Source organism: Eumetopias jubatus, unplaced genomic scaffold, assembly GCF_037043125.1.
Source record: "Eumetopias jubatus isolate StellerSeaLion01/CBP00866 unplaced genomic scaffold, mEumJub1_p1.0 scaffold_11, whole genome shotgun sequence".
Classification (NCBI taxonomy): Eukaryota; Metazoa; Chordata; class Mammalia; order Carnivora; family Otariidae; genus Eumetopias; species Eumetopias jubatus.
Window position 1 is genome coordinate 48790047 of NW_028274817.1, and position 17731 is coordinate 48807777.

Genomic DNA, 17731 nt, shown 5'->3' on the forward strand with positions numbered 1-17731 from the left:
TAATATAGGTGCTATTTGATCCATTCACCTCTTTCACAGAACATCAATACAATACTGGCCTTCCTTATATGCCCAAGAAGTTACTATCCCCTAACAAAGGTAATCATTATCTAGATTTCTAATGTCATAAAATAGTTTTGTCACACTTGTTTTCAATTGTATAAAAATGTAATCATGTAGTAATTACCCCCTGTCTCTAGCACTTTCAGTCAATGTTGTTTCTGATATTCATCCTTAATGTTAAATGTAATAGTGATTTTGTTTTCGTTTTTATTGCTGTGTAGTAATACTAATATGAACACATTTATCCATGCTACCATTTATAAATATTTGGGTTATTTTTAACTTGGGGCTATTTTGTACAAACCTGCTATGGACATTCTTCTATATTATACTGGTGGATATATGCACTCATTTCTCTTGGACAAGTACTTAGGAGTAAAAAGTCTTGGGTTACATAATCAGAATATGTTCAGCTTTTAAAGATATTGCAATTTTTTCCCAGAGTGTTTGTACCTATTCACACTCCAGTTAACAGTGTATGAAAGTTTGAATTATTCTATATGCATTCTAGAATGTAGTATTATTGTCAGGATTTTTTAAAGTATTTGTTCTAGTAAATGTGTAGCAATACCTCATTGTGCTTTTAACTTGCATTGTTTTGATGACTTTTTTTATATGTGTATTGGCCATATGGATATATACGGATATATATCCATACCTATCTATCATCTATCTATCTATAGATAGATAGATAGATAGATAGATAGATAGATACATAGATAATAGATAGATAGATGATAGATAGATAGATAGATAGATAGATAGATAGATAGATGATAGATAGATAGATAGATAGATAAAGAGCCTATTCAAGTCCCCCTCCCTTTTATTTTCCCTCTTGGGTCATCTTTTACTTTGTTTATTTTTTCTGGATGCATGTCCTTTGTTATGCATAATAATTACAAACATATTTTCTTACTCTATGGTTTTCCTTTTTACTCTTTTTTTATGTCTTCTGATGAAAATAGATTTCTGATTTTAATGTAGCTCAATTTATTACTTATTATCTTTATGGCTATTATTCCTCGTGTCCTGTTTAGGAGATCTTTGTGAATTCCAAAAACTGCTCCCTTAAACTATATATTTTACCTTTTATATTTAGGTCACGATACATCTGCAATTGTTTTTTGTTTATACCTAGGAATGAATCTAACCAAAGAGGCAAAGAATCTGTACTCAGAAAACTATAAAATACTCATGAAAGAAATTGAGGAAGACACAAAGAAATGGAAAAACATTCCAAGCTCATGGATTGGAAGAACAAATATTGTGAAGATGTCAATGCTATCTAGAGCAATCTACACATTTAATACAATCCCTATCAAAATACCATCAACTTTTTTCAAAGAAATGTTTTTTGGTTTTTGGCTTTTTTTAACAGCAGGAGAAAGAAATAAAGATTTAATTTGGATATCCGATTAATCCAACACTATTTATTGAAAGTGCTATTTTTTCTCTTGTTGAATTTTAGTGGAGACTTGATCATGTAACTCTATTTCTAAACTCTTTTGTTTCTTTGGTCTATTAGTCTATTCTGGAACAATAAACAGTATCTTAAAATAAGTCTTGATATCTGGTAGTGTAAATCCTCCTGCTTTGTTCTTGTTCTTTAAGATTGTCTTGGCTATTCTGGACTTTTACAGTCCCTTATAAATTTTTTTATTATGTTTAATTAGCCAACATATAGTACATCATATGTTTTTGATGTAGTGTTCAACGATTCATTAGTTGTGTGTAACAACCAGTGCTCACAACAACACATGCCCTCCTTAATACTCATCACCCAGTTATCCCATTCCCTGAAACCCCCTCCCTTCTGTAACCTTAGTTTGTTTCCCAAAGTCCAAAGTCTCTCATGGTTTTTCTCCCTCTCTGATTTCTTCCCATTCCCCTTTCTCTACATCCTTGTCAACACATGAGGTTTCCTGTCCTGTTAATTTTTGCCATTCTAACTGGTGTAAGGTGGTATCTCATTCTGCTTTTGATTTGTATTTCCTTGATGGCTAGTGATGTTGAACATTTTTTCATGTGTCCATAAGCCATTTGTATGTCTTCTTTGGAGAAGTGTCTGTTCATGTCTTCTGCTCATTTCTTGACTGGATTTTTTGGTTTTTGGGTGTTGAGTTTGAGAAGTAATTTATAGATCTTGGATACCAGCCCTTTATCCATAATGTCATTTGCAAATATCTTCTCCTATTCCGTGGATTGCCTCTTAGTTTTGCTGACTGTTTCCTTTATTGTGCAATATCTTTTTATCTTGATGAAGTCCCAAAAGTTCATTTTTGCTTTTGTTTCCTTTGCCTTTAGAGACATATCTTGAAAGAAGTCGCTGTGGCCAATGTTGAAGAGGTTACTGCCTATATTCTCCTCTAGGATTTTTATGGATTCCTGTCCCACATTGAGGTCTTTCATCCATTTTGAGTTTACATTTGTGTATGGTGTAAGAGATGATCCAGTTTCACTCTTCTGCATGTGGCTGTCCAATTTTCCCAGCAACATTTATTAAAGAGACTGTATTTTTTTTCCATTGGATATTCTTTCCTGATTTGTTGAAGATTAGTTGACCAGAGTTGAAGGTCCATTTCTGTGGTCTCTATTCTGTTCCATTGATTTATATGTCTGTTTTGGTGCCCATACCATGCTGTCTTGATGATGATAGATTGGTAACATAGCTTGAAGCCAGGCATCGTGATGCCCCCAACTTTCGTTTTCTTTTTCAACATTCCCCTGGCAATTTGGGGTCTTTTCTGGTTCCATAGAAATTTTAGGATTGTATATTCCAGCTCTGAGAAAAATGCTGATGTTATATTGATAGGGATTGCATTAAAGTGTAGATTACTCTGGGCAGCATAGACATTTTCACAATGTTTATACTTCCAATCCATGAGCATGGAATATTTTTTTCATCTCTTTGTGTCTTCCTTGATCTTTTTTATAAGAGTTCTGTAGTTTCTAGAGAACAGATCCTTTACCTCTTTGGTTAGTTTTATTCCTAGGTATCATATCTTTTTGATGTTACTGTAAATGGGATCGATTCCTTAATTTCTCTTTCTTCAGTCACATTGTTAGTGTATAGAAATGCAACTGATTTCTGTGCATTGATTTTGTATCCTGCCACATAGCTGAATTGCTGTATGAGTTCTAGTAATTTGGGGGTGTAGACTTTGGGGTTTTCCAAATAAAATATCATGTCATCTGTGAAGAGACAGAGTTTGACTTCTTCTTTGCCAAAGCGAATGGCTTTTATTTCTTTTTGTTGTCTGATTACTGAGGCTAGGATTTCTAGTATTATGTTGAACAATAGTGGTGAGAGTGAGCATCCCTGTTGTGTTCCTGACCTTAGGGAAAAGCTTTCAGTTTTTCTGAATTGAGAATGATATTCATGTGGGCTTTTCATAGATTGTTTTTATGATATTGAGGTATGTTCCCTCTATCCCTATATTTTGAAGAATTTTAATCAGGAAAGAATGCTGTATTTGTCAAATGTTTGTTCTGCATCAATTGAGAGGAACTTATGGTTCTTGTCTCTTCTTTTGTTAATGTGATCTAGCACATTGATTGATTTGTGAATATTGAACCACCCTTGCATTCCAGGAATAAATCCCACCTGGTCGTGTTGAATATTCTTTTTAATTACTGTTGGATCCTACTGGCTAGGATCTTGTTGAGTATTTTGGCATCCATGTTCACCAGGGATATTGGTCTGTAATTCCCCTTTTTGATGGGATCTTTGTCTGGTTTTGGGATCAGGGTAATGCTGTCCTCATAGAATGAGAGTTTGGAAGTTTTCCTTTCATTTCTATTTTTTGGAATAGCTTCAGTAGAAGAGGTAAAATTTCTTCTTTAAATATTTGGTAGAATTTCCCTGGAAAACCATCTGACCCTGGACTCTTGTTTTTGGGGAGATTTCTGATTATTGTTTCAATTTCCTTGCCAGTTGTTGGTCTGTTCAGATTATCTATCTTTTCCTGTTTCAGTCTTGGTAGTTTATAAATTTCCAGGAATGCATCCATTTCTTGCAGATTGCCTAATTTGTTGGCATATAGTTGCTCATAATATGTTCTTAAATTTCTCTGTATTTCCTTGGTGTTGGTCGTGATCTTTCTCCTTTCATTCATGATTTTATTAATTTGGGTCTTTTCTCTTTTCTTTTGGATAAGTCTAGCCAGAGATTTATCAATCTTATTAATTCTTTCAAAGAATTCTAGTTTCATTGATCTGTTCTACTGTTCTTCTAGTTTCTATTTCATTGATTTCTGCTCTAATCTTTATTATTTCTCTTCTGCTTGGTTTAGGTTTTATTTGTTGTTTTTTCTCCAGATCCTTTAAGTGTAAGATTATCTTGTGAATTTGGGATTTTTCTAATGTTTTGAAAGAGGCTTGGATGGCTATATACTTCTCTTTAAGGACTGCCTTTGCAGTATCCCATAGGTTTTGAACCAATGTGTTTTCATTTTCATTGGTTTGCATGAAATGTTTAAGTTCCTCTTTAATCTCCTGGTTAACCCATTCATTCTTTAGCAGGATTCTTTTTAACCTCCAAGTGTTTGTGTTCCTTCCAATTTTTTCCTTGTGGTTGAGTTCCAGTTTCAAAGCACTGTGGTTTGAAAATATGCAGGGAATAATCTCTGTCTTTTGGTATTGGTTGAGACCTGATTTGTGACCCAGTATGGGATCTATTCTGGAGAAAATTCCATGTGCACTCAAGAAGAATGAGTATTCTGGGCCCCTGGGTGGCTCAGTTTGTTAAGTGACTGCCTTCGGCTCAGGTCATGATCCTGGAGTCCTGGGATCGAGTCCCGCATCGGGCTCCCTGCCCGGCGGGGAGTCTGCTTCTCCCTCTGACCCTCTTCCCTCTCATGCTCTCTATCTCCCATTCTCTCTCTCTCAAATAAATAAATAAAATCTTAAAAAAAAAAAAGAATGAGTATTCTGTTGTATTAGGATGGAATGTTCTGTACATATCTATGAACTCCATCTGGTCCAATGTGTCCTTCAAAGCTGTTGTTTTTTTTTTTTTTTAAGATTTTATTTCTTCAAAGCTGTTGTTTCTTTATTGGTCTGCTTCTTAGATGATCTGTCTATTGCTGTGAGTGGAATGTTGAAGTCTCTTACTATTAATGTATTATTAATAATATGATTCTTTATTTTGGTTATTAGTTGGTTTATGTAGTTGGTTGCTCCCATGTTGGGGGCATAGATATTTACAGTTGTTAGATTTTCTTCTTGGATAGACACTTTAAGTATGATATAGTGTCCCTCTACATCTCTTACTATGGTTGGTGGTTTAAAATCTAATTTGTCTGATATGAGATTTGTTACTCCAGCTTTCTTTTGATGTCCTTTGGCATGGTAAATGGTTCTCTATCCCTTCACTTTCAATCTGCAGGTGTCTTTAGGTTCAAAATGAGTGATTTGTATACAGCATATGGATGGGTCCTGCTTTTTTATCCAATCAGAAACCCTGTGTCTCTTGATGGGAGCATTCAGCCCATTCTTATTAAGAGTAACTATTGAAAGATATGAATTTAGTGCCATCGTATTGCCCTGTAAAGTCCCTTTTTCTATAGATTGTCTCTGTTAATTTCAGGTCTATATTACTCTTCTGGTTTTTCTTTTTTCATAGGATCCCCCTTAATATTTCTTGCATGGCTGGCTTGGTGGTCACATATTCTTTCATTTTCTGCCAGTCCTGAAAGCTCTTTATCTCTCCATCCATTCTGAATGACAGCCTTGCTGGATAAAGTATTCTTGTCAGCATGTTCTTCTCATTTAGTACCCTGAATATGTCCTGCCAGCCTTTTGTGGCTTACCAGGTCTCTGTGGATAAGTTTGATGTCATTCTGATGTTTCTCCTTCCCTAAGTAAGAAATGTCTTCCCCCTAGCTGCTCTCAGGATAGCTTCCTTGACTCTAATATTTGTAAGCTTCACTGTTATATGTCAGGGTATTGATCTATTCTTATTGATTTGGGGAAGTGTCCTCTCTGCCTCTTGGACATGAATGCTTGTTTCCTTCTCCATATTAGGGAAATTCTCAGGTATGATTTGCTCAAATATACCTTCTAGTCCTCTCTCTCTCTCTTCACCCTTTAGGGGATCCCAATAATTCTGACATTGGAATGTTTCATGGTGTCATTAATCTCTCTAAGTCTAGTCTCATGGGCTACTAGCTGCCTATTCCTATCTTCCTCAGCTTCCTTCCTTTTTATCAGCTTATCTTCTAGACCATTAATTCATTCTTTTGCCTCATTTACCCTGACTGTTAGAGTATCCACTTTAGACTACATCTTGTTCATAACATTTTTAAGTTCGGCCTGAGTAGATTTCATTTCTGCCATTATAGGTTCTATATTGTCACTAATGCTTTTTTCAAGCCTAGCTATTGACTTCATGATTGCTACCCTGAAATCTATCTCTGACATCTTGCTTCTATCCATACCCATTAGATCTGTGGCAGAGGACATTGTCTCTGTCTCTTTTCTTTGTTGGGAGTTTCTCCTCCTACTTATTCTGCTGAGGGATGGTTGAAGGAATGGACAGAGTCCAAAATATCAACCATGACCCAAGCAAAATGTACCTTAGAAAAAATCTGAAGTGGCTAAAAGCTACCACAGATATGCCACCAAAGCCAAAATGATCCAAAACAATAAAAAAGAAAGAAAAAAAGAAAAATAGAGGGAAGGTAGGGAGGGAGATTATAATCTCTTAGGGTGGACAAAGCAGGGTGATCTGCTTGTTCCTGCTTCCTTTTGGTCTGTGTCTTAGAAGATCCTATATCCCAAAATTGCAAAGAAACTAGAACTCATATATATATATGATATATGAATAAAATTGAATAGAGTGAAAATGGGCTAGTATAGGGCAAAAATCTATAAAACATATATATGAAAAAATAAAAGTTAAAAAGCAACTTAAAAACATAGGTTGGAAAATAAGAATCTATTTGGAATAGGAGCAGGGTTAAAAAAAGAATAAAAAAGAAATAAGAAAATAAAAATAAACTTAAAAAAAGTTGTAAAATTTTAGCCAGAAGTATAAGCAAGTAGTAAGGGAACACATAGAGCTCCCAAATTATTTTCCCCTGGTGGTGGAGTTTTACAGTCCTGTGGGAAATAAGCTTATCATTCACCTGTTCTTCCAGTCTGTTTTCTTGTGGAGGGCCTCCTGCTCAGCTTCTCAAGTGTTTTGACTGGGTGAAGTTGCCCCACTTCTTGTCAGGGGGATGGGCTTAATGTGAGCTGGTTGTCTGTGTGGCTTTTGTTCCTTAGCATCTTTCCACTTCTCTTTAGAGTGTCAGAGCAAATATGGCCATACAGGAATTTCTGGCCCAGAGACACAATGTTGTGGTCCACCCTTTAACCAATCCTGCCGCTCAATCCCTCTCCACCTCTGTGCATACCATACCATACCAAGACTCGCTCAATTGGTGCTGCCACACCTCACCAGTGGGAGTCAGGGGCACCTGTGAACATCTCTGTGCCTTGTGACTCTGTAACTGCCAGTGGCTGTGAGCTCATATGTGCACCCTCATCCACACCTCCTAGGTCACGCTGGGTGCTGCCCTACATCCCTCTCTGGGCTTGCTGACCATAACCAGTCTCCCCGCTCCACTGCTTGGACACTGTATTGGTTTGGGCTCCCCCATTCTTTCTGAGTCTCTTGGGATCCTGTGACCACAACGATCCACCCAGAATTCTGCCCTATTTGTGCCCTGTGCCCTTTCTGGAAAAGGGTGCCTCTCACTAGAGCAGATGTCCAAGGGTCCCAATTTTTTTGCTCTGGTGTTATATTACTTTCCAGCTTCCCTCTTATGGAGGCTCCTTCCCCCCATTCTGCTTATTTTTGGATATTTCCTTCAAAGACTCAAGATTCTGCACGTCCTATCTTGCAAAAAGTAGTCATTTTTCGGCTTTTGGAGATTCAGATAAATCTTCTTACGTCTCAGGTTGAATTTGTGTGTGTTCAGAATGGCTTGATAGATATCCAGCTAAATTCAAGGGACCAAATGAAATGAGGTCCCCTACTCTGCTACCATCTTGCCCCCCTTCAGTTCATTATAAATTTTATAATAAGCTTGCCAACTTACACACACACATGCACACAAACTGGCTAATGAATTTATTGGGATTACATTAAATTTACAAATAAATTTAGGTAGAATTGATGTAATTACAATATAAAGTCTAATTCATTAGCTGAGTTAATCCCTTCAGTTATTTCATTTTCTTTAATTACTCATAGCAGTGCTTTGTATTTTTCTATTTATTTTATTGTTAAAAAATTTATTTATTTATTTATTTATTTATTTATTTATTTATTTATTCATTTATTCATTTATTTATTTGAGAGAGAGGGTGAAAACTGGGGGAAGGGCAGAGGGAGAGGGAGAGAGAATCTCAATCAGACTCCATTCTGAGCAAAGAGCCTGTCACAGGGCTAGATCTCATGACACTGAGATCATGAACTGAGCTGAAACCGAGAGCTAGAGGCTTAACCGACTGAACCACCCAGGCACCCCAACAGTTTTCTGTTCAGTTGCTGCTGTTTTGAAGGTGGTGAGTCTTCTTTAGTAGATATTTTTAAGATTCTCTCTGACAATGATTTTCTGCAGTTTCACTATAATGTGTGTGTTTGACTTTCTTAATATTATTCGACTTGGGGTTTATCACAATTTTTGAATTGTGGCTTAACATCTTCCACTCATTTAGGGAAATTCAAAGCTACTTTCTTGCTATGTATTTTGTTGAAGATATTAATAATCACAGTAATTTTAAAGTTACAGTTTGACTACTGAATAACTGGACTCCTGGCAGGTCTTTTTCTGTGTTTCATATTCTTCTTTTCAAATTGATTTGTCTTATGTTGGTTAATGCCAGACATTGTCTATGAAAAATTATGGAAGCCCTACATGATTATCTTCCTCCAGAGAAGATTTATTCTATCTATCCAGAATGCAAAGAAGGAGATCACCTGAATCCACTCCTGGACTAAAATAGCCCAAGCCTACTTTGCAGTCTCTATACATTCCTCCTTTTGTTTTGCCTACATTCCTAGAGTTTAATCCATCATGGATTCTGGGAGTGTTTAGGGTCTCTCAGTGATATTACCTAATGAGGAATTCTGAACTCCATTTTTTTTCCCCCAACACATAAATCTGTGGAAAACTCCACTTTGGCTTTTAACTGTTATCTGCTTGTTTTTTGTACCATTTTGTCGTGTGCAACTTAGTGAGAAAATGTCTTGAGGAAGAAATTGGTGCTAAGGTTTAACTCATGTATTTATGCCTTCTCTCTCTCTCTTTGGGATCTTAGCCTCTTATTTTATGATTATTTGAATACCAGAAATCCAATATCTGTCCCCTTATTCTGTGAGACTGATTAAAGCTATCCTGGCTTCTCTGCCTCTTTCTTGGCATTGAGAATCAACAAATGGACCCAAAATGAAAAGCTGCAGATGAGGTAAGCATTTGGCTTACCTCAGTGATCTCCCTTTCTTTCTAAAATATGGACCTTTAAATCCTAGTTGTCTTTAAAATTATCTTGTCATGTTCAAATTAAATCCTGAATTTTACCCAGGTTTTCTGTTTGTTCTTGACAGGAGTATTGGTCTGCTGCAAGTTACTCTATCAAAACTAGTAATATATATTTATTTTTAAAATACTTTTAGTATGGAAGTCTATCATAAGTTGAAATTTCTACAATTTTTTTATAGATTACTTACAATATTTGTCATGTACTAAGTCATAGAGAAGAACTCAATAAAATACAAAAGCAGAAAACATAGCACTTTACTTTTTTCCACCTCAGTGTGCTTAACTAGAAATATATCAAAAAATTAGCCAAAAAATGCAAGAGGTCTTTTTTGCAACAGGTTTGCTGCCAGAACACAGGTGTCATGAAAAACACCACTCAACCTAAACCAAAATGGGAAAGGAAAAGATTCACATCAACATCATTGTCATTGACATGTAGATTCAGGCAATTCCACCACTACTGGTCATCTGATCTACAAATGTGGAGGGATTGAAAAAGAACTATCAAAAAATTTGAGAAGGAGGCTGCTGAGATGGGAAAGGACTCCTTCAAGTATGCCTGGGTCTTGGATAAACTGAAAGTTGAATGTGAACGTGGTGTCACCATTGATATCTCCCTATGGAAATTTGAGACCAGCAAGTATTATATGATCATCACTGATGTCTCAGGACACAGAGACTTTATTAAAAACATGATTACAGGCACATCTTAGGCTGACTGTGCTGTCCTGATTGTTGCTGCTGGTGTTGGTGAATTTGAAGCAGGTATCTCCACGAATGGGCAGACCCGTGAGAATGCCATTCTGACTTACATACTGTTGGTGTTAACAAAATGGATTCCACTGAGCCACGCTACAGCCAGAAGAGATACAAGGAAATCATTATGGAAGTCAGCACTTACATTAATAAGATTGGTTACAACCCCAACACAGTAACATTTGTGCCAATTTCTGGTTGGAATGGTGACAACATGCTGGAGCCAAGTGCTAACATGCCTCGGTTCAAGGGATGGAAAGTCAGCTGTAAAGATGGGAATGCCAGTGGAACCACACTGCTTGAAGCTCTGGATTGCATTCTGCCACCAATGCATCCAACCGACAAGCCCTTGCATCTGCCTCTCCAAGACATCTACAAAATTGGAGGTATTGGTACCATCCCTGTTGGCCGAGTAGAGACTAGTTTTCTTAAACCTAGCATGGTGGTTACCTTTGCTCCAGTCAATATTACAACTGAAGTCAAGTCTGTTGAAATGCACCATGAAGTTTTGAGTGAGGTTCTTCCTGGAGACAATGTGGGCTTCAATGTCAAGAATGTGTCTGTCAAAGATGTTTATTGTGGCAAAGTGGCTGGTGACAGCAAAAATGACCCACAGATGGAAGCAGCTGGCTTCATGCCTCAGGTGATTATCCTGAACCATCCAGGCCAAATCAGTGCTCGATATGCCCCTGTGCTGGATTGTCACACAGCTCACATTGCTTGCAAGTTTGCTGAGCTGAGGGAGAAGATATATCATCGTTCTGGGAAAAAGCTGGAAGATGGTCCCAAGTTCTTGAAATCTGGTGATACTGCCATCATTGCTATGGTTCCTGGCAAGCCTATGTGTGTTGAGAGATTCTCTGACTATCCTCCTCTGGGCCATTTTGCTGTTCATGACTTGAGACAGAGGGTTGCTATGGGTGTCATCAAAGCAGTGGACAAGAAGGCAGCTGGAGAGGGAAGAGGAGCAAGATGGCAGAGGAGTAGGAGATCTAAATTTCATCTGGTCCCAGGAATTCAACTAGATAGGTATCAAACCATTCTAAACACCTAAAACTCAACAGGAGATCGAAAAAAAGAATAGCAGCAACACTCTGAACAGAAAAGTGACTACTTTCTGGAAGGTAGGATGTGTGGAGAAGTGAATCTGAGACGATATTTAGGAATATAGACTGCGGGAAGAGAGAGCCTCCTCAGCCGGCTACCAGCAAGTGATAGAGCAGCAGAGCACAAAATCGAAACATTTAGAAGTCTGCTCCGCTGAGGGACATCACTCTATTGGCTAAGCAGGGGGTGAAACACTTGCTGGGACTGTGTGGTCTCAGGACCCTCGGGGTCACAGAAAAACCGGGGGTGCCTGAGTGCAGCAAAGCTCCCAGGTATTGGAGTGGAGAAGCCAGCTGCAGAGACAGAGCCGAGGATTGGGATCTCAGCTAAGGGTTGCCATAAACCATGATCCACAGCATAGTCGGGCCACTACTCTTCAAACAGGGACCCAACAAGTGGCAGATCTGGGGAAACTTCTCTTACTCCCCAGCAGGAGCAGCACAGGAGTACACCACAGGAATCTGCTGGGCTTGGAGACTTCAAATGGGTCATGTGCCAGAGATAGAAATGCTCGGTCACAGGCCGGGTGAGCAAAGAGTTCAGCCAGAGACCACAGATACAGGAGTGATTGACTGCTTTTCTCTGGAGGCTCACTGAGGAGTGGGGCCCTGAGTTCTTGGCTCCTCCGGGTCAGAGATTGGGAGGCTGCCATTTTCTTTCTTGTCCTCCAAAGTTGTAAAGAAAGCCTTCAGGAAAAAGGTATTCTTCTCTGGGCAAAATGACAAAACGGAAAAAAACACCTCAAAAAAAGAAAAAGAACAAGAGGCAGTACGACTGCCAGGAACCTAATCCATACAGACATTAGTAAGATGTCGGAACTAGAGTTCAGAATAACGACTATAAACATACTAGCTGGGCTTCAAAAAAGCATAGAAGACACTAGAGAATTCTTTTCTGGAGAAATAAAAGAACTAAAATCTAACCAAGTTGAAATCAAAAAGGCTATTAATGAGGTGCAAACAAAAATGGAGGTTCTAGCTGCTAGGATAAATGAAGCAGAAGAGAGAATTAGTGATATAGAAGACCAAATGATGGAAAATAAAGAAGCTGAGAAAAAGAGAGATAAACAAATACTGGTCACGAGGGCAGAATTTGAGAGATAAGCAATACCATAAGAGAAAACAATATTAGAAAAATTGGGATCCCAGAAGAAAAAGAAAGAGAGGGGCAGAAGGTATATTGGAGCAAATTATAGCAGAGAAACTCCCTAACTTGGGGAAGGAAACAGGCATCAAAATCTAGGAGACACAGAGAACCCCTCTCAAAATCAATAAAAATAGGTCAACACCCCGACATCTAAGTAAAACTTAACAAGTCTCAGAGACAATGAGAAAATCCTGAAAGCAGCTCGGGACAAGTGGTTGGTAACCTACAATGGTAGAAATATTAGATTGGCAGCAGACCTATCCACAGAAACCTGGCAGGCCAGAAAGGACTGGCATGATATCTTCAGAGCACTAAAGGAGAAAAATATGCAGCCAAGAATACTATATCCAGCTAGGCTGTCATTGAAAATAGAAGGAGAAATAAAAAGCTTCCAGGCAAGCAAAAACTAAAAGAAATTGCAAACACCAAACCAGCCCTACAAGAAATATTGAAAGGGGTCCTCTAAGCAAAGAGAGAGCCTAAAAGTAACATAGATCAGAAAGGAATAGAGACAATATACAGTAAGAGTCAACTTGCAGGCAATACAATGGCACTAAATTCATATCTTTCAATAGTTACCCTGAATGTAAATGGGCTAAATGCCCCAATCAAAAGACAGATGTTATCATATTGGATAAAAAAAACAAGACCCATCGATATGCTGCCTGCAAGAGACCCATTTAAGACCAAGAAACACCTGAGATTGAAAGTGAGGGGGTGGAAAACCATTTACCATGCTAATGGACATCAAAAGAAAGCTGGGGTGGCAATCCTTATATAAGACAAATTAGATTTTAAACCAATAACTATAATAAGAGATGAGGAAGGACACTATATCTCACTTAAAGGGTCTATCCAACAAGAAGATCTAACAATTGTAAATATCTATGCCCCTAACATGGGAGCAGCCAATTATATAAGAAAATTAATAAAATCAAAGAAACACATCGAAAACAATACAATAATAGTAGGGGACTTTAACAATCCCCTCACTGAAATGGACAGATCATCTAAGCAGATGATCAACAAGGAAATAAAGGCTTTAAATGACACAATGGACCAAATGGACTTCACAGATATATTCAGAACCTCCCCTCCCAAAGCAACAGAATATACATTCTTCTCTAGTGCCCATGGAACAGTCTCCAGAATAGATCACATCCTAGGTCACAAATCAGGTCTCAAACAGTACCAAAAGATTGGGATCATTCCCTGCATAGTTTCAGACCACAATGCTTTGAAACTAGAACTGAATCACAAGATAAAAGTCGGAAAGAATTCAAACACATGGAGGCTAAAGAGCATCCTACTAAAGAATAAATGGGTCAACCAGAAAATTAAAGAAGAATTTAAAAAATTCATGGAAACAAATGAAAATAAAAACACAACTGTTCAAAATCTTTGGGATGCAGCAAAGGCAGTCCAGAGAGGAAATTATATAGCAATACAAGCCTTTCTCAAGAAACAAGAAAGTTCTCAAATGCACAACCTAACCCTACACCTAAGGAAGCTGGAGAAAGAACAGCAAATAAAGCCTAAACCCAGCAGAGAAATAATGAAGATCAGAGCAGAAATCAATGAAACAGAAACCAAAAGAGCAGTAGAACAGATCAATGAAATTAGGAGCTCTTTTTTTGAAAGAATTAATAAGGTTGATAAACCCCTGGCCAGGCTTATCAAAAAGAAAAGAGAAATGACCCAAATCAACAAATTATGAATGAAAGAGGAGAGATACAACCAACACCAAAGAATTACAAACAATTATAAGAACATATTATGAGCGACTCTATGGCAGCAAATTAAATAATCTGGAAGAAATGGATGCATTCCTAAAGATGTATCAACTACCACAACTGAACCAGGAAAAAATAGAAAACCTGAACAGACCTAGAACCACTAAGGAAATTGAAGCCATCATCAAAAGTCTCCCAAAAAAACAAAAGCCCAGGGCCAGATGGCTTCCCAGGGGAATGCTACCAAACATTTCAAGAAGAATTAATACCTATTCTTCTGAAACTCTTCCAAAAAAATAGAAATGGAAGGAAAACTTCCAAACTCAGTTTATGAGGCCACCATTACCTTGATCCCCAAACCAAAGACCCCATCAAAAAGGAGAATTACAGACCAATATCCTTGATGAATATGGATGCAAAAATTCTCACCAAAATACTAGCCAATAGGATCCAACAGTACATTAAAAGGATTATTCACCAAAACCAAGTGGGATTTATCCCTGGGCTGCAAGGTTGGTTCAACATCTGCAAATCAATCAATGTGATACAATACATTAATAAAAGATAGAACAAGAACCATATGATCCTCTCAATAGATGCAGAAAAAGCATTTGACAAGTACAGCATTCTTTCTTGATTAAAACTTTTCAGAGTGTAGGGGTAGAAGGTACATACCTCAATATCATAAAAGCCATCTTTGAAAAACCCACATTGAATATCATTCTCAATGGGGAAAATCTGAGAGCTTTTCCCCTAAGGTCAGGAACATGGCAGGGATGTCCACTATCACTACTGCAATTCAACATAGTACTAGAAGTCCTAGCCACAGCAATCACACAACAAAAAGAAATAAAATGTGTCTGAATTGGCAAAGAAGTAGTCAAAATCTCACTCTTTACAGATGATATGATACATTATCTGGAAAACCCAAAAGGCTCCATCCCAAAACTGCTAGAACTCATACAAGAATTCAGTAAAGTGGCAGAATATAAAATCAATGCACAAAAATCAGTTGCATTTCTATACACCAACAACAAGACAGAGGAAAGAGAAATTAAGGAGTCAATCCCATTTACAATTGCACCCAAAATCATAAAACACATAGGAATAAATCTAACCAGAGGCAAAGACTCTGTACTCAGAAAACTATAGAATACTCTTGAAGAAATTGAGGAAGACACAAAGAAATGGGAAAACATTCCATGCTCTTGGACTGGATGAACAAATATTGTGAAAATGTCTATGCTACCTAGAGAAATCTACACATTCAATGCAATCCCTTTCAAAATACCATCCACTTTTTTCAAAGGAATGGAACAAATAATCCTAAAGTTTGTATGGAACCAGAAAAGACCCTGAATAGCAGGAGGAATGTTGAAAAAGAAAAGCAAAGCTGGTGGCATCACAATTCTGGACTTCAAGCTCTAGTACAAGGCTATAATCATCAAGACAGTATGGTACTTGCACAAAAACAGACACATAGATCAATTGAACAGAATAGAGAGCCCAGATATGGACCCTCAACTCTATGGTCAATTAATCTTCAACAAAGGAGGAAAAAATATGCAATGGGAAAAGGCAGTCTCTACAATAAACGGTGCTGGGAAAATTGGACAGCCACATGCAGAAGAATGAAACTGGACCATTTCCTTACACCACCCACAAAAAGACTCAAAATGGATGAAAGTCCTAAGTGTGAGACAGGAATCCATCAAAATCCTAGAGGAGAGCACAGGCAGCAACCTCTTCAACCTCAGCCACAGCAACTTCTTCCTAGAAACATCGCCAAAGGCAAGGGAAGCAAGGGCAAAAATGAACTATTGGGACGTCATCAAGATAAAAAGCTTTTGCACAGCAAAGGAATTACTCAACAAAACCAAAAGACAACTGACAGAATGGGAGAAGATATTTGCAAATGACATATCAGATAAAGGGCTAGTATCCAAAATCTATAAGGAACTTATCAAACTCAACACCCAAATGACAAATAATCCAATCAAGAAATGGCAGAAGATATGAACATTTTTCCAAAGAAGACATACAAATGGCCAACAGACACATGACAATTGCTTAACATCACTTGGCACCAGGGAAATCCAAATCAAAACCTCAGTGAGATATCACCTCGCACCAGTCAGAGTGGCTAAAATTAAAAAGGCAGGAAATGACAGATGTTGGCAAGGATGTGGAGAAAGGGGAACCCTCCTACACTTCTGGTGGTAATGCAAGTTGGTGTAGCCTCTCTGGAAAACAGTATGAAGTTTCCTCTAAAAGTTGAAAATAGAGCTACCCTATGACCCAGCAATTGCACTACTGGGTATTTACCCCAAAGATACAAATGTAGTGATCTGAAGGGGTACGTGCACCGCAGTGTTTATAGCAGCAATGTCCACAATAGCCAAACTATGGAAAGAGCCAAGATATCTGTCAACAGATGAATGGATAAAGAAGATGTACTATATATATAAAATGGAATATTATGCAGCCATCAAAAACCCCAAAATCTTGCCATTTGCAATGACATAGATGGAACTAGATGGTATTATGCTAAGCGAAATAAGTCAATCAGAGCAAGACAAGTATCATATGATCCTACTGATATGAGGAATTCTTAGTCTCAGGAAACAGACTGAGGGTTGCTGGTCTGGTGGGCAGTGGGAGGGATGGTGTGGCTGGGTAATGGACATCAGGGAGGGTATGTGCTATGGTGAGCACTGTTAATTGTGTAAAACTGATGCATCACAGACCTGTACCTCTTAATCAAATAATACATTATATGTTAAAAAAAAAAGAAAGAAAAAATAAGATAGTAGGAAGGGAAAAATGAAGGGGGGGATATCAGAGGGGGAGACAAACCATGAGAGACGTGGACTCAGAGTGGACTCTGAGAAACAAACTGAGGGTTTTAGAAGGGAGGAGAGTGGGAGGAAGGGTTAGCCCATTGATGGGTATTAAGGAGGGCACGTATTGCATGGAGCACTGGGTGTTATATGCAAACAATGAATCATGGAACACTACATCAAAAACTAATGATGTAATGTATGGTGACTAACATAATAAAATTAATAAAAAAATTGTATATATATATATATATATAGAAGGCAGCTGGAGGTGTCAAAGTCACCAAGTCTGCCCAGAAAGCTCGGAAGGCTAAATGAATATTACCCCCAATTCCTGCCACCCCAGTCTTAATCAGTGGTGCAAGAACGGTATCAGAACAGTTTGTGTCAATTGGCCATTTAAATTTAATAGTAAAAGACTGTTTAATGATAACAGTGCATCATAAAACCTTCAGAAGGAAAAGAGGATGTTTTTTGTTGTTTTTTTTTAAAGATTTTATTTATTTATTTGAGAGAGAGAGAATGAGAGATAGAGAGCACAAGAGGGAAGAGG

The 17731-nt window shown here is 37.8% G+C and overlaps 1 protein-coding gene across 1 annotated transcript; it reads left to right on the plus strand.

Annotated features, from left to right (window-relative positions):
- Positions 1-10413: 10413 nt before the first annotated feature.
- On the plus strand, positions 10414-17496 carry LOC114207505 (elongation factor 1-alpha 1-like). The gene is made up of 2 exons (XM_088028972.1): positions 10414-11298; positions 17440-17496. The coding sequence occupies exons 1-2, from the start codon at positions 10429-10431 to the stop codon at positions 17494-17496; spliced, it is 927 nt and encodes a 308-aa protein (XP_087885098.1). The 5' UTR covers positions 10414-10428.
- The last annotated feature ends 235 nt before the right edge of the window (positions 17497-17731 follow it).